Source organism: Hypanus sabinus, chromosome 4 (genome assembly GCF_030144855.1).
Source record: "Hypanus sabinus isolate sHypSab1 chromosome 4, sHypSab1.hap1, whole genome shotgun sequence".
Classification (NCBI taxonomy): Eukaryota; Metazoa; Chordata; class Chondrichthyes; order Myliobatiformes; family Dasyatidae; genus Hypanus; species Hypanus sabinus.
Window position 1 is genome coordinate 31,284,072 of NC_082709.1, and position 25,336 is coordinate 31,309,407.

Below are 25,336 nucleotides of genomic sequence, written 5' to 3' on the forward strand. Positions count from 1 at the left end.
GAGCAGTTTCTGAGTGAAGTTCTGGAGAATGGGGTCAATATGTGGATATGTGAATGACTACTTGGCAAGAAGTTTGAAACAAATAAAAACAAACTTCTTTCTTCATTTCCCTTTTGCATTTTACTGTTTTTCTCTCTTTGGGGTGCTGCAGGAATAGAGAGGGGCTGGGTTAATGCTGTACCTAGCCACATCTGTTCCAGGTCATACAGAATCTACAGAAAACGTATGTAAAGCATTTGAAAGAAAATGCAACCAGTTTATTTTTTCTGATGGTTTACTATAGTTCAGTGCTAACTGGCCCCAGCACCACAGCAAGAGTCATGGTCTATAACTGGAACTTTACACAAACTCAGAAGGAGCAGAATCAACAAGATCACCAGGGTTGCAACTGGATCAGATGCAAATTGAAATTTTAAGAACTGCAGATGCTAGAAATTTAAAATTAAAACAAAAATTAGCATTTGAGGTCTAAGGTTAATCTTGATCTTTACTTGATCTCAAACCTGAAATGTTTAATGCTATTTCTCCTTCCACTGATGCTGCCCGACCTGTTGAGCAGTTTCTGTATTTTTTAAAACTTCAGATTGCCATATCTGTGTTTATTATTTTGATTCATATTTGTTTAGTCTGAATTGCTCTGGTGATCTTTCCCATTTTGTTTCTCTTAAGGACCATATGATCTCAGAGTTGATAATGGGGATAACTAGCAGCTATTTGAAGAGAGAGTGAGCTTCACACAGGTCAGGGAGCAGTGCAGACACAATAGTTCGTGATCGTGCAAGAATGCTGAGAGAGCTCCAAAGTAAAAGACAGACATTGTCTAGCCGAGCAGTTGTCAGAGTAGTAGGGCTTTGGTTCTTCAGGGCTTCAGTGAGGATGGGCCTAGGTGAGGTAGGTTACTTTTCTCCCCCTCTAACAGGAATTGCGCGTATGACTGCAAGGCCAGTTTTCTGTTCTGGGTGTCAGATGTGAGACGTCCAGCCTCCCTGATGGCCACATCTGCGCCAGGTGCATTGAGTTGCAGCTCCTCAGGGACTGAGTTAGGGAACTGGAACTGTAGCTCGATGACCTTCGGTTTGTCAGGGAGAGTGAGGAGGTGATAGACAGGTGCTACAGACAGGTAGTCACCCCGGGGCTACAAGAGACAGACAAGTGGGTGACTGTCAGGAGAGGGAAGGGAAGGTGTCAGGTAGAGGAGAGCACCCCTGTGCCTGCCCCCCTTTAACAAAAAGTACTCCATTTTGAGTGCTGTTGAGGGGGGTGCCCAGTGGTGTTCCACAGGGATCTGTTCTGGGACCCCTCCTCTTTGTGATTTTTATAATTGACCTGGATGAAGAAGTAGAAGGGTGGGTTAGTAGGTTTGCTGATGACACAAAAGATGGGGGTGTTGTGGATAATCTTGAGGGTTGTCAGAAGTTACAGTGGGACATCAATAGGATGCAGAACCTGGCTGAGAAGTGGCAGATGGACTTCAACCTTGGTAAGCGTGATGTTGTTCATTTTGGAAGGTCAAATTTGAAGACAGAATATAATATTAACGGAAAGACACTTGACAGTGTAGAGGATCAGAAAGAACTTGGGGTCCGTGCCCATAGGACACTCAAAGCTGCTGCACAGGTTGACAGTGTTGTTAAGAAGGTGTACAGTGTATTGGCCTTCATCAACTGTGGGATTGAGTTCAAGAGCCATGAGGTAATTTTACAGCTATATCAGACCTTAGACAACAGAGGATGAGAGGTGGCCTGATAGAGGTGTATAAGATGATGAGGGGCATTGATCGCGTGGATAGCCAGAGCTGAAATGGCTAACACGAGGGGGCATAGTTTTAAGGTGCTTGGAACTAGGTACCGAGAGGTTTGGTTTTTCACAGAGAGTAGCGGGTGCGTGGAATGCACTGCCAGCAGCGGTGGTGGAATTGGATACAACAGGGTCTTTTAAGAGGCTCTTAGATAAATATATGGAGCTTACAAAAATAGTGGACTATGCACCAGGGAAATTCTAGGCAGTTTCTAGAGTAGGTTACATGGTTGGCACAACATTGTGGGCTGAAGGGCCTGTAATACACTGTAAATATCTATTATTTACGTGGACTCCAGAAAGGACTTTGACAAAGCCCAGAGAAGAGTATGGTCCAGAAGGTTAGGTCACTTGGCATTCAGGATGAAGTATCTAATTGGATCCAACATTGGTTTAGCAGGAGAAGCCAAAGAGTAACGGTAGATGGTTGTCTCGGACTGGAGGTCTGTGCCTAGTGGTGTGCTACAGGGATCGTAGCTGGCTCCATTGTTGTTTATCATCTATATTAATTATTTAGATGATAATGTGATAAAGTATGTGGAAAGTCAAAGTAAATTTATTATCAAACACAACAACACAACCTCTCACTCAATGTCAGCAAAAACAAAGACCAGATTATTGACCTGGATGAAAAAAAACAGAGGTCCCTCATTGGGAGTTAGCAGCTTTAAATTCCTCAGTGTTATCATTTCAGATGGTCTGTCCTGGGTCCAACACGTGTGCCAATTCAAAGAAAGCATAGCAGCGTCTCTACTTTCTCATGAACTTATGAAGATTCAGCATATCATCTAAAACCCAGTAAAACTTCTACAGATATACAGTGGAGAGTATACTGACTGGTTGAATCATGACCTGGTATGGAAACACCAATGCCCTGGAAGGCAAAGCCTCCAAAAAGTAATGGATACGAACAATCCATCAAGGGTAAAGCTCTCCCCAGCACTGAGCATGTCTCCAAGGAAAAACAGCATCCATCATCGAACACCCCCTCCAATGCAGACCATGCTCTCTTCTCGCTGTCGCCAACAGGAAAGAGGTACAGGAGCTTCATGCCCCACAACACCAGGTTCAGGAACAGTTACTACCCCTCAGCCATCAGGCTTTTGAACCAGAGGGGGTAACTTCACTCACGCCAACAATGACTGTTCTCACAACCTATGAACACACTCTCAAGGACTCTTCATCTCAGGTTCTTAAATTTATTGTTTAATTATTTATTTTTTCCTTTTTGCCTTTGCTGTCTGCTGTCTTTTACACGTTAGCTGTTTGTTCATCACATTTTGTGCGGTTTTTCATTGATTCTATTGTTTCTTTCCCCACCCCACTTCCACCGGTACTGGTAACACATTAACAAAATCAAAGTCCATTGATGCTTGTCTTAGACTGATTGATAGGACATGAACGTTAGGGAAGTCCTGCCTTCTGGTGATTCCAGCTATCTGGTAAGCTATCACCTTCTTTGTCAGAACTAACAAATGTTTTGACCAACAAGCACCTCTTCTGTCTCCTTCCTGGTGTGTCAGTTAATTACCAGTTCTGGTAATTAATTAATTGATTAATTAGTGGTACAGCATGGGGTAGGCGTTTCCTTCCGTTTGAGCCACGCCACCCCAGCAACCCCCGAAAACCCCGATTTACCACTAATCTAATCATGGGACAATTTAACTACCCGGTACATCTTTGGACTGTGCGAGTAAATTGGAGCATCCAGGGGAAATCCACACATTCAACATATAGAGAGCATAACATATAGAGAACACAACATATAGAGAACATATAGAGACACCTCACAGAGGATGTCCCAAATTGAACTCCGAACTCTGACATCCCGAGCTTTAATATCATTGTGCTAACTGCTACACTACCGTGGTACCCTCAGTTATGATCAGGACAGTGGCTTGAAAGGATCCACTCAGTCAAAAATTCAATCTGTGATGATTTTCACAACTAAAGATCTGACTGTTCCTTTACAAAACATTTTCTTCTATTAAACCTCTGTTTCAACTCAGTGACAGTTAAATCCAATTGCTTCAGAAAAGATCAAGGTGTGTTTCTGCCTTTTAATATTCAGATCCTGGACCAAGTAGGCGTCAGAGGTTGGGAATACCTCTTATTGTGTTTGAATCCTTCTTCAAACTCTAAAATCATGAAAACTCCTAGACGGACTAAAAAGGAATGCTCAATCAGCGCCTTGTGTGTGGTTAATTGTAAGTTTAGAGCTGCCTGCAGCAACAATATTGTGGCCACATCTTTGTGGAAAAATCTTAATAGTTGCAAAACTGCAGCCAGAATCAACAGAAAAACAGGTTGACGGAACTGCTGTTTGTGAGGTCAATAAGAAAGCAAATTAAAATATGGGACAGATCTGTCAAGTTTTTAAGAATGAAGCTTAAACAAGCTGTGTTCACTCCTTCATTTTGTTGAGTACACACAGCCACAGAGGTTCAAGGGCCAAAAAGAAATGTATGGAATTCATCAAGAGCATATTGCAATAAGATTGCCTGAAGTTAGGGAATAACGAGGCCCGTACATGCTCCGAGCACAGCCACCACATGCTGAAATCATTGTGGAACAGAAATGCACGCACTGTAATTGCTAGCCTTTCGACCGCCTCATCTAATTTCATGTAAGATGCATTAAGAGTATGTGTCAACACGCAGAATCCGTTCCATTATGTAACTAAAAGCTGCACTTTGGGTAGGAGAAACGTCAAACGTATGAAGAGGCATCAGCTTCCATTAAATACCTAAGATTTTCTTGACAACTTGTCCTATAGATCTGAATGAGCAACGTTCCTTGAACTTCTAATGTAACAATGAACGGTTTCCAAATGATGCCATTGTTCTCTTTCACACCGCACACAAAAAGTGTTAGCCACTGTTACTGAGTATCTGACTCTTAAGTTGATCAACTCAATACCACTTGAGAGAACTAGTCATTTCAAATTATTGCACATCACAGCCACGATGAACTCAAGAGTAATCACAGTGACTTCAAAACAAAACGTTGAAAATAAGACAAAGATAAGAGTGGTGAGAGAAAGCATATTAATAAAGCCAAGGAAATTCATTTCAAATTATTCATGGCAAAGTTGAAACAACAGATAAATATAAATTATTTTCCTTATCCGAGGATGGGTTTCCCCAATTGTGAACAAGTCAAATGTAGAAGTAAATCAATATATTTAAACAATATAAAGAGTGCTGAACATTTCAAGCTTTAAACTATGCCTGGGTTCCAGCACACCGTAATTAAATATTTCAACTGCAAATATCTAATTTATCCACTTATACATGCAGTGTTCCTTCTAGAGGTTATTTATTTATTTCTCTTACTTGTTGAGATGCAGCATAGAATAAGCCCTTCTGGCCCAAGCTGCCTAGCAACCCCACAACTCTAGCCTCATTATGAGACAATTTCCAATGACTAAACAACCTACTAATATAAGCAGATAACTTCATTCATTTGCCCATCCATTGAGATGCTCCCACAACCAATGATCTCACTTTAAGGACTCTTTATCTTGTTACTTCATATTCTCGTTTTTTATTATCACGCCTTTTATTTATATTTGCATTTGCACAGTTGGAGTTGCACTTCTGTAGATTTGCTGAGTATCCGTTAGACAGGAAAATGAATCTCAGGATTGTATGTGGTGACATATACGTGCTCTGTTAATGAAATTTATTTTGAACTGGTACCTCTTTCAACTGTGGAAGGAAACCAGGGCACCCAAGGAAAACCCCACGTTTCACAAGAACATACTGACTCCTTACAGATGACATCAGAATTGAAGTCAAAACTCTGACGCCTCTAGCTGTAATAGTGTTGCACTAACGGCTACGTTACTCCGGTGCCCAAGAGGTAAACATAGCTAGTCACCTGCTAATTTACATTTTAAACTAAAGCAAATTTATATTGTACTGTTTGCACTTTCTTGGTTGCACTAGGACATCATGCTGTGCCTGATTTAAGTGCAGTATGCACCTCACCTTAATAAATTATTTCCAAATAGTATTGTGGTAAAAAATGATCAAAAACAGGAAGAAAAATTTATATTAATGTCTTTGAATCAGGACAAATATAATGCGACAGACCAGATACCATCTGAATGATGATTAGGAACGTTGCCTTAATCTTATCTAACTGAAACCTTTAAGGCAGCTGCAGAAGTCACAGGTATCCATATAATTAACATTTGTCCTCAGGCAAACAAGAAAGGTTCCTTGTTTGTGCAACTCTTTATGCCAGGTGAAGATCAGCAAGAACGAACAAGTACTCTTTGTGAACTAAAACTACAAAAAGGGGATGATTCCGAAGACATGTCCAAACTAAATGCAATAAAAAGTAAATCCTGCGTTATTCCAATAGATGCTACTTTATGTAATCGAAAGAATTATTACTCTAACTCCGAAAAACAAACAGAAATTACTCCAGAGCCAGAATATTTATGTTTGGCACTAATTTCAAAATGCAAGTGTTAATCAATCATTCCCTTGATTGACTAAAGCTAACACTCCAAACCATATTTTACAAACTTTTTCTTCAGGATATAAGGCTGATTCTTTACATGACGATTGCAGCTCTTATTCTTCATATCATCCAATTCTTGAGTAAGTGAATATTTTATGAAAGTTGGCCAGAAAATAAAAATTACAAGCTGTTTTCAATTGACACAATTGTTAGTGGGATGATCTTCCCTCTAATCTATTAAACTAAATCTCCTTTTTTTGCCAGTTCAATACTCAAGTGTGCTGCCAACTCATATCTTGCAGTTACTTTTCATGGTTTGTGATCATTATTTAACATGGAACAAATCAAACACAAAAAGTAATTTGTTTTTGAGCCTGCCATTAATAATTTTATTTTACATACACAGAACTGTTTTTCTCCGAAGGCAAGTTCAAAACTTTGCAATTATTTTAAGTAAGCAGAATCTGTAATCAATCCAAAACATATATATTTATGCCATTTTATAAATCCATATATCAGATTCATTACAGCAATTTTTAGAATAATTATATCTTTATTATCTGCCATAACTAGATTTACCAGAAGAGATTTTGGTCAACCAATTGCATGATATATTCTATAATAACCACAATATTTCTTTTTAAAAAACTTGCATTCAATGAATTCCTAAAAATATTCATAAATTAATATTCCGATAAAATTTGTGAATTTGAAAGCAAAATAATTGACATTAATTGATAGCTAAGTTTTCTAAGACACACTCTTCTTGAAATCGGACAAGAATTCATTAGGCTGCTGTAAGAACAGACCAAACAATATGTATGAATAGTTCATGTACTAACGTTGCAAATACAGCTAAAAACTGAAGTCCTGCCTTCCACATGGTTTTACTTACCCAACAGCATGTCTCGTATTTAACAAGTTCAGCAAAAGTGGAAGTTATGAAAGGTAGTCTCATCCAACATTAAAAATAAACTCGGTTGACTTGATCAGCCTTCTAAAAGTTTTCACAAAGCACTGAACGTGAGACTTCAGAAACATGCTTCTATTGAATTGTACCCTAAGGCAACCGAGGTGCTCAACCGCTATTGGTTTTCCTTTAAAGAAACTAACTGAAACAATAGAACGACTGTCAGCAGCTGCAGCCACCTCTAACTGCAAACCCATGAAGCGGCAGAAAACTAGGTCAGTACGCCGAGATTCCCAACTTTAAGTATTAAGACCATAGTCTGTAGATAGACTTTCTCTCACGCTGACTTAAATCAGAAAATAAATTCTACTACATATCTTTTGGGTAAGACCCAGAGTCTGAAAGAAACTAGACCACCATAAATAACGCCTCAGACATTTTTTTATTCTTTGTTCCACACTACACACAAGTTGAGGGGTGGAATACTAAACAGACATGTTAATGCCTTCCAATTCTCCAAATGTAGAAAGGAAGGAAGATCAAAGGAACTAAGATAAAAGTTAATGATTGCTATGTTCGTAATAAAGGGGGTGTAAATTGCGATAAATATACTTGTCCAAGTGATGATACTTCTCTCTTGTCACATCATAATTTTATGATTTATATGATTTGAATTAAACAAGGCTTATATGATTTTATATTACTTTTGCTTTATTGGTTGAAATGTTTGCTCTGAATTAGGTAGATTATTAAAAATGAACTTTAAGACTTTGTGATAGATAATAGATTTTAAATACACCAAAAAGATTTGGTTCCAATTAAATGTATACTTTTTATCAAATACAGGTACTCCAAAGTTTTACAAGTAACATTTACATTCAATGTTTCTGCAAAATAAGTACTTCTGCATTATAATCCAAAGAAAATGTTTAATATATAGCAAAGACAACAGTTCCAATTTAAAACATCATGTGTCCTGGTTAGGCACTATTTGAAAAAATTCTGGTGAGTGATGGGTTAAGATTATTGTGCTTCTTACAGTAACAAGACAGTTGAGTGGATACAAATTTTCAGAAGAATTGAAGTAAACAACCCGAAAAAAAAATGAACAGGGTCACTAAAACAGAACCAGCTATATGTAAACTATCACAAACAAGGTGAAATCCTTGGAGGATAATCAGAACTAGATGAAACATGTTAAAACAGAAACTAGTGCAAAAATATGTGAACAGATAGGGTTAGCCAAAGTATGAAATGTAGCTTGAGAATATTTCTTCAATTCATAACTAAAAAATGCCAGAAATTGAAGGTCTGAAGAGGCAATAAAAGACAAAAATGAGTCAAACCACATGGTCTGAGAGGTTCCCAGGAAAACAGTCAAAGATTAGTTGTTAATCCAGCAGGACAGCTGAAGCTTTTGCACATTTCAAGAAATCTGGAATATCATGCAGGTTAGCTGCAAGACAGTTGGCCGTTCACTCCGTTTCCTCATTTGTCATTGACAATAATGTCGAAATAGCGAGCTATTAAGGAAAGTGTCCAAATATATGTCATAGCTGGCTGGTGTATTAAATGCTGACACAGTGGAAAAATTAAGAGTGTACAAAAACACTACTTATTCTTCTTTAATTTACTTTAGGGGTATAATAAGCTTTTAATTAAAGTTAGCTTTATTTCTTCTTAAGATTTTATTTTATTATTTACATCATTATTATAGTGTTCGATTTTTTTTCAGCCTCAGCCTCATGATCTCATTAGGCACATGTACAGCATGGAGTCAGATTGTCTAGCTCATGCATCTGGAGAAGGCAAATCAGAGGGGCACAAAGTATTGAAGGGTCGAGTGAGGGAGGGCAGTCTGGGCAGTGAAATCTTCTCAGGACAATCTAGCACCTTTTATCAGCGAAACTCAGAATTAATATTTGCACAACTCAATGCAATAATGCATAGACAAGCTATTTTTTAAGTTGGAGCTTTTAATGCCAGGGAGTCAAAAGTTCTTGATGTTTGACATAAAACTAGAAATAAATAGCGGCAGAGGCAGTCAGAGGCAGGAACAAGACACAAGATTTATCAAGAAATGTAAGTCAAATGTAAGATTGTCAAATGAGAAACACCGAAATATAGAAAACCTACAGCACAATACAGGCCCTTCAGCCCACAAAGCTGTGCTGAACATGTCCTTACCTTAGAACTACTTAGGCTTACCCATAGCCCTCTATTTTTCTAAGTTCCACATACCTATCCAGGAGACTCTTAAAAGACCCTATTGTTTCCGCCTCCTGCCCATTCTATGCAATCACCACTCTCTGTGTAAAAAATTTACCCCTGGTATCTCCTCTGTACCTACTTCCAAGCACCTTAAAACTATGCCCTCTTGTGCTAGCCAGTTCAGCCCTGGGAAAAAGCCTCTGACATTCCACACGATCAATGCCTCTCATCATCTTATACACCTCTATCAGGTCACCTCTCATCCTCCGTCGCTCCAAGGAGAAAAGGCTGAGTTCACTCAACCTATTCTCATAAGGCATGCTCCCCAATACAGACAACATCCTTGTAAATCTCCTCTGCACCTTTTCTATGGTTTCCACATCCTTCCTGTAGTGAGGTGAGCAGAATTGAGCACAGTACTTCATGCGGGGCTGACTTGGACACGAATGTGGAATTTTTTGAATAAGAGGCAAGGAAAACAATAAATCAAAGAAAGAGGTTAAGAAATTATGGAAGAATTTAGATTGGTTCCATAAGTCTTCCAGCCTATTATTAATCAGGATCACATTCTGACCTTCACCTCAGGACCACTTTCCAGTACAATCCTCATATCCATTCATTCCTTTCATGTACAGAAATCTGTCCATCTACATTTTAAATGAACGTCAGGGCTGAACCTCTAAAGCTGACAGTGATGCAGGTGGATGCTTCCCTGGTGTCATGGATTATTGATTACCTGACTGGCAGACCACAGTACGAGCGCTTGCAACACTGTGTGTCAGACAGAGTGGTCAGCAGCACTGGGGCTCCACAGGGGACTGTCCTGTCTCCCTTTCTCTTCACCATCTACACCTCGGACTTCAACTACTGCACAGAGTCTTGCCATCTTCAGAAGTTTTCTGATGACCCTGCCATATTTGGATGCATCAGCAAGGGAGATGAGGCTGAGTACAGGGCTACGGTGGGAAACTTTGTCACATGGTGCGAGCAGAATCATCTGCAGCTTAATGTGAAAAAGACTAAGGAGCTGGTGGTGGACCTGAGGAGGGCTAACGCACCAGTGACCCCTGTTTCCATCCAAAGGGTTAGTGTGGACATGGTGGAGGATTACAAATACCTGGGGATACGAATGGACAATAAACTAGACTGGTCAAAGAACACTAAGGCCATCTACAAGAAGGGTCAGAGCTGTCTCTACTTCCTGAGGAGATTGAGGTCCTTTAACATCTGCCGGATGATGCCGAGGATGTTCTATGAGTCTGTGGTGGCCAGTGCTATCACTTTTGCTGTTGTGTGCTGGGGCAGCAGGCTGAGGATAGCAGACACCAACAGAATCAACAAACTCATTCATAAGGCCAATGATGTTGTGGGGTTGGAACTGGACTCTCTGATGGTGGTGTCTGAAAAGAGGATGCTGTCCAAGTTGCATGCCATCTTGGGCAATGTCTCCCATCCACTCCATAATGTACTGGTTAGGCACAGGAGTTCATTCAGCCAGAGACTCATTCCACCGAGATGCAACACTGAGCGTCATAGGAAGTCATTCCTACCTGTGGCCATCAAACTTTACAACTCCTCCCTCGGAGTGTCAGACACCCTGAGGCAATAGGCTAGTCCTAGACTTATTTCCACTTGGCATAATTTACTTATTATTATTTAATTATATATGGTTTTATATTGCTATACTTCTACATTATCCTTGGTTGGTGCGACTGTAACAAAACCCAATTTTCCTCCGGATCAATAAAGTATGTCTGTCTGTCTAACAGAGAGTGATCATCTTAGTCACTTTTCTTGTGATCACAAGACCCAGTTGGACATTATTGATGTGGAATGCTGCAAGTCCGATTCACTGATTTACTATTGGACGACCATGGAGCGTGTGACCTTGATTATAGCAAGGACAAGGCAATAAGCTATATTGTGTACAACTGCCAACTGCTGCAACATTCATGGTCTCAGGATCTTGGACTATATATATTTTTCGTGTGATTATATTTTACTGATAGCTTATACGTGTTTGCTAACTTACGTAACGCACTGTAATGGCTTCTCTGTAATGTTCACTGCTGAAGTTTCTCTGTAGCATCAATGTTTGGGTTATGGCTGGAGATTACTGAACTGTGGGATGCTTGTTAGCCAATCAGGACTTTGTTACCCTGTTCCGTGAATCTGGAAGCAGTTGATTTTGCGGGCTTTTGCCAAAGAGGGAGAGAGATGAAGAGAGAAGACGCGAATGGAGGGATTTGGTAGCCCGCCGGACAGGGTGGACTCGGAGCGAGGGTCCGAAGGGCAGCGACGATCGGAGGAGGTCAATGGGGACCGATCAGCTTATGAGTGAGCTCCAACTTTGCGCACAGACTGTTTAATAAGATTGAGTCCTTTGTTTTTCTTTTATTTCGTTTCTCTACTAACCATATAGTCAAAGTAAGAGTTATAATGCTTAATTGTGTAATCGCATATTGTGTATTGTTTATTATTCCAGGGTACTGTACTGATTTGTAACAGGGGACACACCGCATAGCATCCACCCAAACAAGATTTCTTAAGTTTGGCTGGGCCCAGGGGAGGGGGGGGTTATCACCCCCAATATTGAACTGCTAGGCAAAGCAAGAATTACACTTATATGTACCTGCTATCTTATATGCGCTAAATGTGTCGTGTGCTGTGCATGACTGTTGGTATTGTGTTTTGTACCTTGGCCCTGGAGTAATGCTGTTACAATTGACCATATTCATGGTATTCATGTATGGTTGAATGACAATTAAGCTTGAACTTGAACTTAAAACCATATAGAATATTCCAGGCATGGTCTCACCGAGGCCCTAAACATTTGAAATACGACCTCATAAATAAACTCTCACATAACAAAGGACTGTAAATGATTTGTCCTCCTAATCACTTGTTGCCACAGCACGGAGGGCTTCAATGGTTTGTATATAAGCACTCCTGAGGCCCCCTTGAATATCAGCACTACCCAAACTGTCACCATTTAACTGATTTTCTGTTATGAGCACCAAAATAGATGAGTACACATTTTTCAGAATATATTCCATCTGTCATGTTCTTCTTCAGTTTAAAAGATCTTTACACTCTCCTCCATATTCACAATTTCTCCCAGTATAGAACTATTGGCAAACTTAGAAAGATAGAACCTTGTCTCCTCAATCAGATTGTTTATTATAGATAACAAATGTCTGGGGCCAAAGTGCCCATCCTTGCAACACTCCACTAGTCTCTGATCACTGATTGGCAAGCTTAAAAAGATTTGTTGAATCCTACAGCTTCGTGCCAGGATTAGTTTACTTCCCGTCCTTCTGTCATTTCCCAGTACACTTGCTGTTAATCACAATAATACTATACCAAATTATAAATTTAATCATGTTGATGAAAGATTTTCATTTTCCATGGCATCAAGCTTCTTGAACATTGTGGCATGTGGAAAGTGTCCCACCATGCATGAGATGTGCTTTGTAAATAGTGGAAAGGGTGATCTGAACAATATGTAATTGACACATACCCAGCTGAGCTGTGGTCAGAAGTGATCTCTAGATGGTGAATGGTAGAAGACTCAAAGAAGGTATACCAGGATTAAGGAGTTAAACTCACACTTGTTGGTTGTCAGATAGTCACAGCCTTGCACTTTACTTATGCTTATTAGCCAATGCTAATTAAAGTTAACCTAACTGGCGCTGCAATGACAGAACATCTAGCCTGTGCTTTCATTACCTTTTAATTTTCTAGAATGCTCAGACAGAATTGATCTCCTTTGCAAGATCCCATTGGAGCCTTTTCCACTACTGCACTGTCATACTTTCCACTTTCAAGCCCGGAGGACAAATCAATTTTAGTTTAGTACATTTATTTATCGTAGCTGTTAGAAACTGTTTGAATATGACTTTACAAAAAGGCATAAACTATCCTGAGTCATTTTAACTCCATGATAAGCCAAGTGCACATTCTAGGTGGGTAGGGTACACCCAGTGGCGTGCATGTTGAATTTTCCAATTTCAGGTAACGTATGTCCTCTGGAGCTTTCCTGCCACACTCACCAGTTCACCATGTTTTCCTGTACCTTTGTTCATCCCTTCTCCCTCAGCTAGACCCATCTGACAACATCGCCTCCCCACCTACCACCTTCCAGCCTCAATCTCACCCTCCCCTTACTCCCTCAACATAATGAAATACTATACACCCGCTATCTTTCTTGTTCCCCTCAGTCCTGATGCAGACCTACGCCTTTTGACACCACGGATGTTGGGTTCTGTCATCATTTGGGTTTTTGTTAAATAGTTGCAGATTTATTTTTATTCCTTAGCAATACTGTGTTGCTTTTTAAGGATCAGAGGGGTGACACTGGGGAATGGAATAACTATCACTCTCAGACATCCCAGCTTAATGTTAAATGAAAGCTTTCATTCCACGTCGGTAACAAGGGTTACTAAACTGTTTAAATTAAAGAACACATCATTTCTTGGCATGTTGTAAGATTACAGAGTACCAGAATAACTTTCCGCTAGAGAGAGCACAGCAGTTATGTGGCCAGCTTTTACATTACTTATTCATTCGATTTTTCTTTCAATAATTTTGTAATATGATGTATTCGAGTTAATTTTAGAATCCAGTTATATGTGGTCTTCTTTGCAATAATCTGAAAATACTGTAAAATTACCATTTCTGTATGATTGACAAGCCACAACTCCATTTAGAAATCCAACTCTATCATTCATTATTATCAAACTGACCAAAAATAAACTTCATTATCATAATCTGACATTGACTACCACTCAAAGATGCCATTTTCTTCCTTTAGCTCCATAATTCTCTTACAAAAACTATCGAAGTATGTATGTTTTGTAAGCTGTTCACAAGATGAAGTAGTAGCTCTTTACAAACATACCAAAGGACATCCGAAGAAATAACAGCTCAGAAATAGGTCATAAAGCACAACAGATTCATTGAAATATCTGTAAAATTCATCCACCTTTGTCCACTTTTCTTCATCTAATCTCATTAATGTATCTTGCCTTTTGTCCAGTGTCGATCAAGCTTTCCTTAAAATGCATAGCTACCATTTACTTCAACAATTTATGTGTAATATCTTCCATATTCTGACCACAGGTTGGATAAAGATGATTTTTTTTCCTGAACAGTTACTGCTTTATGTTTATGATCCCTCATATTGGATGCAGTTGCTTATGGAAATATCTTTTCCTTGTCTATTCTGTCCAACAATTTGCTCGTGCTTTTGGGAGAGTTTGAACTAGTTGGGCAGGGAGACAGACGGGAATCAGAGCACCAGGTCAGAAAGTGGAGGGACAGAAGAGAACAGTGAGAGAAAGGTAGATGTCATGACTAGCACATCTGCAAGGGAGGATAGAGAGGAGCAACATAATAGACACAATGGTATTGAAGGATTGAAATACCTTTACTTTAATACAAGGAGCATTATGGGCAGGGTGATGAACTTGGAGGATAGATCAGTACATAGAACCATGATGTTATAGGCATTACAGGGACAGTTGAGAGAGGGATAGGACTGGATGTTTAATGTTCCAGGGTTTCAATGTTTAGGAAGGAATTGGAGGTAAAAAGGGGAGGAACAATCAAGCAGGGACAATATCACAGGTGTACTCAGAGGGGAGATAATGGAGGGCTCATCACTGAGTCTATATGGGTAAAACTCAAAGACAAGAAAGGTGTAATCACTTTGATTGGACTATACTACTAACAGCCACTGGGACACTGAGGAACAGATGCAAACAGTTTAGGGAAAGGTGTAAAGCCTTGTGGTTGTTGTTCTTCTTGTGGGAGTATTCAACTTCCCCAATACCGACTGGAGCTCCTTACTGCAAGAGATCTAGATGGGACAGAATTTGTTAGGTGCATCCAGAGGGTTTCTTAAATCAATGCGTGGATAATCCAATGAGAGGAAGGTCGTTGCTGTACCTAGTGTTGGGAAATGAGCCTGGCCAGGTGACTGACCTTTCAGAGAAGAATTAGGAACAGTGATAGTTATAGATAAGAATAGACTTTGTGGGGGAATATTAAATTGAAACAAGACAAATTACAAGAGCATTAGGCAGGAACCAAGGAAAGTTAACTGAGAATAGTTATTTTTGGTTGAATCCATGTCTGACATTTGGTGGGTGTTTAAAAGACCAACTACACAGACTGCAGGATAACTTGGGAGTGGTAGGACTATTCAAGGATAAAAGAGAGAGCATGTGCTTGTAGGTGGGAGATGTGGGCATGGTCCTAAATGATACTTGATTTGGTGTTTATCAAGCAGGATGCAGAGGATAGTGAGATCAGGGTGGAGTGTGCTAGTATACCACAGCATTTTGAGAGAATAAAGGAGGTAGTGCAGGGGCTCCTAACGAACATTAAGGTGGATAAATCCCCAGGATATATTGTAGGTTTTGAGTGAGACAACAGTTTGGGGGTCAAGCTGCGCAGGGAATGGAAACAAAAACCTTGGACGTTCCCAGACTAACATGCAGTTTCTGAAGTAGAGAATTATAATATTCCTATACAGAAAAAATAGAAACAAAATTACTCAAGCTTTTATTTAGCTTAGCATATTGTAACTTTCTTGCCTCTAAGTGAAAGGATTTAGGTTGATTTCACAATACGTACTGCTTCTAAAACCTAGCCTTTCGACACATCAGTGCAGTAATGCAATTATATCGACTTATGGAAGAGAGACACTAGGGTAGCTCTCTGCCTTGGTCCACCAAGGCCTACCAGTAAATCGTCTACGACAAAGAAATTTCCAAGAGTAGGCTGAAGCACAGTATTCCACTTGGCACAGTCTTCCACTAGCCCCTGAACACCTTTGTTTCGCTAACCCAGTCTAATGGGTTAGTGCCAGCTTCTGCATACTTTCCATGTCTCAGGCCGTGTCTATGTGTTTCTGTCCTTTGATTAATAATTTCAGTTGAAAGATTTATTTTTGCAGCAGTCCCAGATGATTTGGAATGTGTGCGCACATTGTAATCACAAACTCAATAACTGTGGCAATTGAACCTAGTGAACCCGGAGTTGAGCCCTCACTGGTTGTCAAACAGGCAACTTGTGAAACTGAGAAACCTCGCGCTGCATTGTGCTGTGGAACGAGCAGCATGGTAGGGGCAGGAGGCCAACAATCTTAGCAAGATAGATTAGGGCCCAGTCAGTCTGAAAAAATTATATCCCACAGCACTGTTTGAAGAAGACCAAGAAATTTTCCTGGTGTTTGGAGCAACATTTCTCAGTCAGCCTCACCAGAACTGATTAACTGGGCACTGACACTCATGGGATCTTGCTGTACTTAAATAAACTCAATGTTTGTCCACATCACAGTAACGGCTACTCTTTAAAAACAATTCACAGTGTGTGCGGCACTTCAGGGACCCCTGAACATGTGAAAAGTGTTTTCAAAATACAAGCAGTCTCTTTTTTCATCAAACCCAAGAAGCTGTTAAGGATCAGGCAGGGACTACATATTAGAAACTTTGGAGGAAATCCAGAACGATCAGTGGGAACCTTTGTTTTCAGGGCTAGCTAACAGCAGAAAAACGCCAGGGCTGTGTGGATTGTGCTCATTATCGGCTGTGAAAAGGAGAAAGACTCTTGGCAAGGATACAAACAATGCACCTTTTGTAGAACCCATGTCCTTTCAGCTGCTGCATGATAGTCATACATTATCATGTTTTAAAGATAAACAAATGGAAAAGATAAACACTTGTATTATCCTCCTATGTACTTAAGTGCCTTACCATGGCCTCCTTGCAGAAAGTAGCCCCAGTAATTATACTGATCAGATCTCGAATCATCCCATCATTTGATATTTCAATCAGATTAGAGAATCTCTGCTCTTGTATATCTTTTAAGTTCATGTTAATAATTACACTGAATAATAAAGGTTTTGCTTCCTGAATACTTTGAGGTGCATCTTATGGATTTTGGGCTGCTGATCATGAAAATCGTCAACTATCACACACTTGAAATCACAAACAAGAGAAAATCTGCAGATGCTGGAAATCCAAGCAACACACACAAAATGCTGGAGGAACTCAGTAGGCCAGGCAGCATCTATGAAAAAGAGTGCAGTCGACATTTCGGGCCAAGAACCGAAATGTTGAGTGTGCTCATTTACTTGAAATCTCCTGGTTTTGGTATTTCAACTCATAATTCGGGTCAATTAAAATATTGCCCACAATGTAAGCTGAAAAGTTTTCCATCTTGTCCGGGCATGCTTAGGCAGGATGAATGCTGCATAGCAGGACAGATTTTAGAAAGGCTGTAAATTTCCGTGAAGCATTTTGATATATGAGACAGATGTTTCACAAAATAACTGATGCTAAGATTAAAGAAGGCATTTTGTTAGTCCACAAATCAAGTAGGTCTTTAATGACAGGCAATTCACAGGACTTCTAGTGGGACTGGGGAAAATCGCATGGAAGGCATTCAAGGATGATGTTGAAAATTTTCTTGGCAACTACAGAGCACCAAACTACGTGCAGCTGGTTGATAATATGCTTCAAGCATACAAAACCATGAAGTGCAACATGTCACTGTAGTTTCATTTTCTGCATTCCCATTTACACTTCTTCCCTGCAAATCTTGATGCTGTCAGCAACAAGCACAGTGAAAGGTTTCACCAGGGCATTCCGTTCATAGAGAAATCATATCAGGGAAACTGAAATCCATCAATGCTGTATTATTACTGTTGGACACTTAAGCAAGAAGCTCCAGACACTGAATACAAATGAAAATCATCTACAAAACATCTTTAGCTTAGGTGAACTATTGGAAAGCATTACTGTCATGCAATTTAATGCATTATATTCAATAAAAGTTTTTTCTTGTTTCTCCAAATTCCTGCATGATACAAGTAATCTGAAATTGAATGTTATATCTCAATGCACGGAGTATAAGAAATAAGGTGGACAATCTTGTTAAACTATTACAGATTGTCAGGTATGATGCTGTGGCCTTCACTGAATCATGGCTGAAGGATGGTTGTAGTTGGGAGCTGAATGTCCAAGTACAGGTTATATCAGAGGGATAGGAAGGTAGGCAGAGGGAGCGGTGTGGCTTTGCTGGTAAAGAGTGGCATCAAATCAGCAGAAAGGTGTGACATAGGATTGGAAGAGTTGAATCCTTGTGGGTTAAAAAACTGCAACAGTAAAAGGACCCTGATAACAGTTTTATACAGGACTTGTGGACCACGGATTACAACAGGAAATAGAAAAGGTGTGTCAAAAGGGCAATCTTGTGATAGTCCTGGGAGATTTCAACATGCAGGACGATGAGGAAAATCAGGTTGGTAATGGAGCTCAAGACAGTGAGTTTGTTCAATATGCCTAACAGATGGCTTTTTAGAGCAGTTTGTCGTTGTGCCTGCTAGGGGATCAGACGTACTGGATTAGGTGTTATGTAATGAACTGGAAGTGATTAGGGGGCTTAGGATAAAAGAACCTTTAGGAGCCAGTGATCACAATATGATTGAGTTCAACTTGAAATTTGATAGGGAGAAAGTCTGATGTAGCAATATTTCAGTGGAGTAAGGGAAATTATAGTGGCATGAGAGGGGAGTTGGTCAAAGTAAATTGGAAGCTGCTGCAGGCAGGGATGTCAGCAGAGCAGCAATGACCTGAGTTTCACAGGAAAAATGAGGAAGATGCAGGACCTGTGCATTCCAAAATCAAATACTTAAATGGCAAAATGGTACAACAGCAGCTGACAAGTGAAGTCAAGGCTAATTTCAAAACATAAGAGAGGGCATACAACAAAGCAAAAATTAGAGGAAAAATAGAGAATTGGGAAGCTTTTAAAAACTTACAGAGAGCAATTAAAAAAATTATTAGAAGGGAAAAGATGAAATATGGAAGTAAGCTAGCAAACAATATCAAAGTGGATACCAAAAGCTTTTTCAAGTATGTAAAAAGATGAGAGTGGACAGAGGACCACTAGAAAATGAGGCCAGAGAAATAATAACTGGGGCAATGACATGGCAGATGAACTAAATAAGAATTTTGCATCAGCCTTCACTGTGAAAGACACTAGCAGTGTGCTAGATGTTGAAGGGTTTGAGGGAAGAGAAGTGAGTGCAGTTACTATTACAAGGTAGAAGGTGCTCAAAAAGTTGAAAGACCCGAGGGTACATAAGTCACCTGGACCAGATGAACTGCACCCTAGTGTTTGACATTGTGGAGGTATTAGGAATTATCTTTCAAAAATCATTTGACTCTGGCATGGTGCCAGTGGACTGGAAAATTGCAAATGTTACTCCACTCTTTAAGAAAGGAGGAAGGGAGCAGAAAGGAAATTATAGACCAGTTAGCCTGACCTCAGTGGCTGGGAAGATGTTGGAGTCAATTGTTAAGGATGTGTTTATGGAGTACTTGGTGAAACAGAACAAGATTTGGCAAAGTCAGCATGGTTTCCTTAAGGGAAAATCTTGCCTGACGAACCTGTTGGAATTCCTTGAGGAGATTACAAATAGGATGGATAAAGGAGATGCAGTGGATGTTGTATATTTGGACTTTCAGAAGGCCTTTGCCAAAGTGACACACGAGGCTGCTTACCAAGGTATTACAGGAAAGTTACTGGCATGGTTAAAGCTTTGGCTGATTAGCATCCTTTTCTGGTTAGTTGTCAGTGACTAGTGGTGTTCCACAGAGGTTGGTGTCAGGACCACTTCTTTTTATGCTGTATATCAATGATTTAGATGATGGAACAAATGGCTTTGTTGTCAAGTTTGCAGGTGACATGAAGATTGATGGAGGGGCAGGTAATGTTGAGGAAATGGATATACTGCAGAAAGCCTAAGACAGATTAGCAGAATGGGTAGGAAAGTGGCAAATTAAATACAATGTTGAAACATGCATGATCATGCACATTGGTAGATGAAATAAATGTGCAGACTATTTTCTAAACAAAGAGAAAATCTGAAAATCTTAGATGCAAAGGGATTTGGGAGTCCTTGTGCAGAACAGCTTAAAGGCTAACTTGCAGGTTGAGTCGGTGGTGAGGAAGGCAAATGCAATGTTAGCATTCATTTCAAGAAGTGTTGAATGCAACAGCAGGGATGTGATGCTGAGGCTTTATAAGGCACTGGTGAGGCCTCACCTTGAGTATTGTTAACAGCCTTGGGGTCCTCATCTAAGACAAGATGTGCTGGCATTGGAGAGGGTTCAGAGGAGGTTCACAGGGATGATTCTGAGAATGAAAAGGAAACCATAAAAGGAATGCTTGATGGCTCTGGGTCTGTACTTGCTGGAATTTAGAAGGATGAGGGAGGATCTCATTGAAACCTTTCAAATGTTGGAAGGCCTAGACAGAGTAAATGTGGAAAGAATGTTTCCCATGGTGGGGAGTCTGGGACGAGAGAGCACAGCCTCAGGAGAGAGAGGCATCCATTTAAAACAAAGATGTGGAGAAATGTCTTTAGCCAGAGGGTGGTAAATTTGTGGAATATGATACATGGGCAGTTGTGGAGGCCAGATCGTTGGGTGTATTTAAGGCAGCGCTTGATAGATTCTCGATTGGACTTGGCGTCGAGGCCATGAGGAGAAGGCCAGGGAGCGGGGCTGAGGAGGGAACAAAAGGATCACCATGACTGAATGGTGGAGCAGACTCAGAGGGCCAAATGACCTGATTCTGCTTCTATGTCTAATGGTCTAACACCAGTGTGAGGGGAGTCCCTCTGGATTTTATTAACAGAACCCCTATTTCAATAAGATTCCCAAGATCCTTTCTGATACTCAGCATCACAGAGTGGGAATTTGATGACAGGAACCTGAAATCATGAAAAACATGAAAAGTTGGCGGCACGCTCTGAACAGCGGTCACACTGGGTCCAATCAAAAGTGTATTTGTTTGCCTTTTTCACAAGCACAAGCCACTACTGGATACCAAGAACATCAATTACTGCAGGACTATTCCATCGGTGAATTACTTGATAGCGATGGAACTGGACTTATTGCGTACTGTCGTGTTGTCGCCGGGACTCACATGTACCGTTGCACGGTGCCCAGTGGAAGTGATTGTCTTCGATGCTTTTATTGTGATCACAAGACCCTGTTAGGCCCTTAGGGAAGAAAACTGTTGTCCAGCGTTAATTGGCGTTAAGAGGTAAGTTTACCAAACCTTTTTAAAAACAATTTAGTGTAAGAATGCTTTAATGTATCCTGTGGTACCAGAAACGTGGCAGCACGCACTGCCTGGCTGAGGGGCAGGTCCACTCCTGCTGTTCATCAGAATTTTGAGCAGACCTCGTGACCAGTAAATGTGGAGCCTTGAGCTCACAATCTACCTTGTTACGATTTTGAACTTTGTTTACCTGCACTGCACTTCCTCTATAACTCTTACACTTTACTTTGCAGTGTTATAGTTTTACCTCAGTGTGCTATGTAAAGACCTGTATGAACAGCATGCAGACAAGCTTTTTACTGTCTCTGGGTACATGCAACAATAGTAAACCAATTTCGATCCAAAGGCAACACGAGTGAATCTGCAGATGCTGGAAATAAATAAAAACACAAAATGCTGGCAGAACTCAGCAGGCCAGACAGCATCTATGGGAGGAGATAGTGACGACATTTCAGGCCGAAACCCTTCATCAGGAGTGAAGTAACATGGGATGGTCGGGGGCGGGGGGATAAGAAGTGGGGGGATGGATAAAGTAGAGAGCTGGGAAGTGATAGGTTGGAGGGAAATGGGTTAGTGGGAAGGTGGAGAATTATGGGAAATAAAAGAGAAAGAAAGGTAGGGCTGGAGGGAGATTATAGTGAGGGGGGAAAAGAGAGAGAAAGAGAACCAGACTAAAATAATAGATAGGGATGGGGGTAAGGGTGGGGGGCAGGGGTATCAACGGAGGTCAGTGAGTTGGGTGTTCATGCTGGCAGGTAGGAGGCTACCTAGGCGGGAGATAAGGTATAGCTCCATCGACCTGCGCGCGGCCTCATCTTGACGGCAGAGCAGGCCATGGACAGACATATCGGAGTGGGAGTGGTCTGTGGAATTGAAGTGTGTGGCCACAGGGAGATCCCGCCACTGCTGGAGGACTGAGTGCCGATGTTCAGCGAAACGGTCTCCCAGTCTGCGGCGGGTCTCCCCAATGTATAAATGGCCACATCGGGAGCACCGGATACAGTATATCACCCCAGCTGACTCGCAGGTGAAGTGGTGCCTCACCTGAAAGGACTGTCTGGGGCCTAGGATGGTGGTGAGGGAAGAAGTGTGGGGGCAGGTGTAGCACTTCTTCCATTTGCAGGGATGAGTGCCAGAGGGAGGTCGGTGGGGAGGGGTGGGGGGGGATGAATGGACAAGGGAGTCGCGTAGGGAGTGATCCCTGCGGAAAGCCGAGAGTGGGGGGGAGGGGAAGATGTGGCTGGTGGTGGGATCCCGTAAGAGGTGGCGGAAGTTGCAGAGGATTATACGTTGGATCTGTAGGCTGGTAGGGTGATAGGTGAGGACCAGGGGGACTCTATCCCTGGTGGGCTGGCGGGGGGATGGGGTGAGGGCAGAGGTGCGTGAAATACGGGAGACATGATGGAGGACAGAGTTAATAGTGGATGAAGGGAAGCTCCTTTCTTTAAAAAAGGAAGACCTCTCCTTTGTCCTAGAATGAAAGGCCTCATCCTGAGAGCAGATGTGGCGGAGGCGGAGGAATTGAGAGGAAGGGATAGCATTTTTGCAGGAGACAGGGTGGGAGGAGGAATAGTTTATGTAGCTGTGAGAGTCTGTAGGTTTGTAGTAGACGTCGGTGGATAGGCTGTCTCCAGAGATAGAAACAAAGATCAAGAAAGGGGAGGGAGGTGTCGGAAATAGACCAGGTGAATTTGAGGGCGAGGTGAAAGTTGGAGGCGAAGTTAATGAAGTCGACGAGCTCAGCATGTGTGCAGGAAGCAGCGCCGATGCAGTCGTCGATATAACATAAGAAAAGAGGAGAGGAGATACCGGTGTAGGCTTGGAACATAGACTGCTCCACATGCCTGACAAAAAGGCAGGCATAACTAGGACCCATGTGGGTGCCCATGGCTACACTTTTAGTTTGGAGGAAGTGGGAGGAGCCAAAGGAGAAATTGTTAAGGGTGAGGACTAATTCCGCAAGGCGGAGAAGAGTGGTGGTAGAGGGTGACTGGCTGGGTCTGGAATCCAGGAAGAAACGGAGAGTTTGGAGACCTTCCTGGTGGAGGATAGAGCTATATAGGGACTGGAAATCGATGGTGAAAATGAAGCGGTGGGGGCCAGGGAACTTGCAATCTTTGAAGAGATATAAAGCATGGGAAGTATCACAGACATAGGTGGGAAGGGATTGAACAAGGGGAGATAAAAATTCCAATCCACTCTCTTCGTCACCCAAAGAGAAGAAAGCACAAGAGGGGTTTTCAAAAATACTTCCAAGCTCCAACCCAGAATACTCCTGTTCCTATGCTTTTAATGATGGTGTCATACAACCCAATAAAACGGAGGCAAGACCTTCCTAATATTCAAAATCTGTAATCTGATGATGGGCTGGGCAGCACAATACATAATTACCCTGCAGTCAGAGGGAGTCCCAACTCTTTCTGCAGCCTAATAAAAATGCTGATTATACCAACTATACTCTTATCAATTGTATGGCAACAAAGGAGGCTGTTTGCCAATGAAGTCAGTGCCTGCTTAATATAGAGTAAATTAGTCACTCATTTCTCCTCACTTGTAAATTATTTTCAAGTCAATCCCTGCTGAAAGTCATGGTTGCCATCACTCTAACAGCCTTTTATTTGCAGAGTGTACATACTCCTATTGTAAAAAGTTTTCCTCACGTTTACCCATTTATCTTTTGCTCATCACTGAACCAGTGCTCCAGTACTTGAATCATTTGCTGATGGGAAAGGCTTCTTTCTGTTTCTAGACTAGTCAGGATTTGTGCATTGGTATCAAATCCCCTCTTGATCTTCTTTACTCTAAAGAGTGTGACCACAGTTTCTAGAGAGGAAACATTCAACTATAAAACCATACCCTTGGAATAAATGTGGCATTTTTTTCTGCACCTGTTTCAGAGAGTTTCACACTCACTGTAAAAGGTGGCAGCCAGAATGGATGTCATTTTGAATTAATCAGTCTTTTAAAGGTTCAGCTAAATGTCCATGTTTCTGTACTCTACCTCAATTGAAGCCCAGGATCCGATACATTTCCTGATCACTGACTCAACATGTTTTGCCATCCTCAAAGATTTATGCATGTACACAACTAAATCCCTCTGCAACTTCATCTTCTTTAGGACTATGATACACTGCATGCATCGTCTTTCCTTGCTCTTACCATGAACTATCATTTCAGATACATGCTAAATGTACAGCTGCCATTTATCTTTCCATTTCCCATCTGTGAAATGTCCTCTTGGAGCCTGTCATTATCCTCCGTACCTCTACATACTTCCAGGTTTGGTATCATCTGCACATCTTCACATTTTATTTTTACACTCATTTCCTAGCATTCACATTTGTTAGAAAAAGCAGTCAGAAGCATTAAGATTGTTGAGACCCAGGACAGAGTCATACATTTATATTTGCAGTGCAGTGTTCTCCCAGAGGAGATGCTTTGGGACATTTAAAACAAATCAACAGTAATTTTACTCACAACTCTTGTGGGCTAGTGGGGGAGGAGGGTGTCACTCTTAACATTTGCCCATGACTGCAGCCTCAGCTTCAAGTTCAAGTTTAATTATCATTCAACCATACATGAGTATAACCAAATGAAACAGCGTTCCTCCAGGACCAAGGTGCTAAACACGTTACCAACAGCTCACACCACACTGAACTTTTCACATAGCAGATATAGCATATATGATTATGATTTCACAAAAACACACACTGTCACAAAGAAAAATAAATAAACCCCAAGTCCCTGACTGTAGAACCTCTGGTAAGTTGTTTTAGTCCAGCTTGTTCTTCCGCTGAGTGAACA

At 41.1% G+C, this 25,336-nt stretch overlaps 1 protein-coding gene across 3 annotated transcripts in view; it reads right to left on the reverse strand.

Annotated features, from left to right (window-relative positions):
* The window catches only part of znf385b (zinc finger protein 385B), a 400,240-nt gene that overhangs the window by 200,566 nt on the left and 174,338 nt on the right, over positions 1–25,336 (reverse strand). Inside the window, exon 1 of one of the 3 annotated variants that reach the window (XM_059966782.1) lies at positions 7,166–7,311. The exons of the other annotated variants lie outside the window; for them this stretch is intronic. Within the exon in view, the coding sequence (XP_059822765.1) occupies positions 7,166–7,175 (10 nt within the window). The 5' untranslated portion in view covers positions 7,176–7,311. Of the gene's footprint in view, positions 1–7,165; positions 7,312–25,336 lie in introns of those variants that run through there. 3 annotated transcript variants of the gene reach the window in all.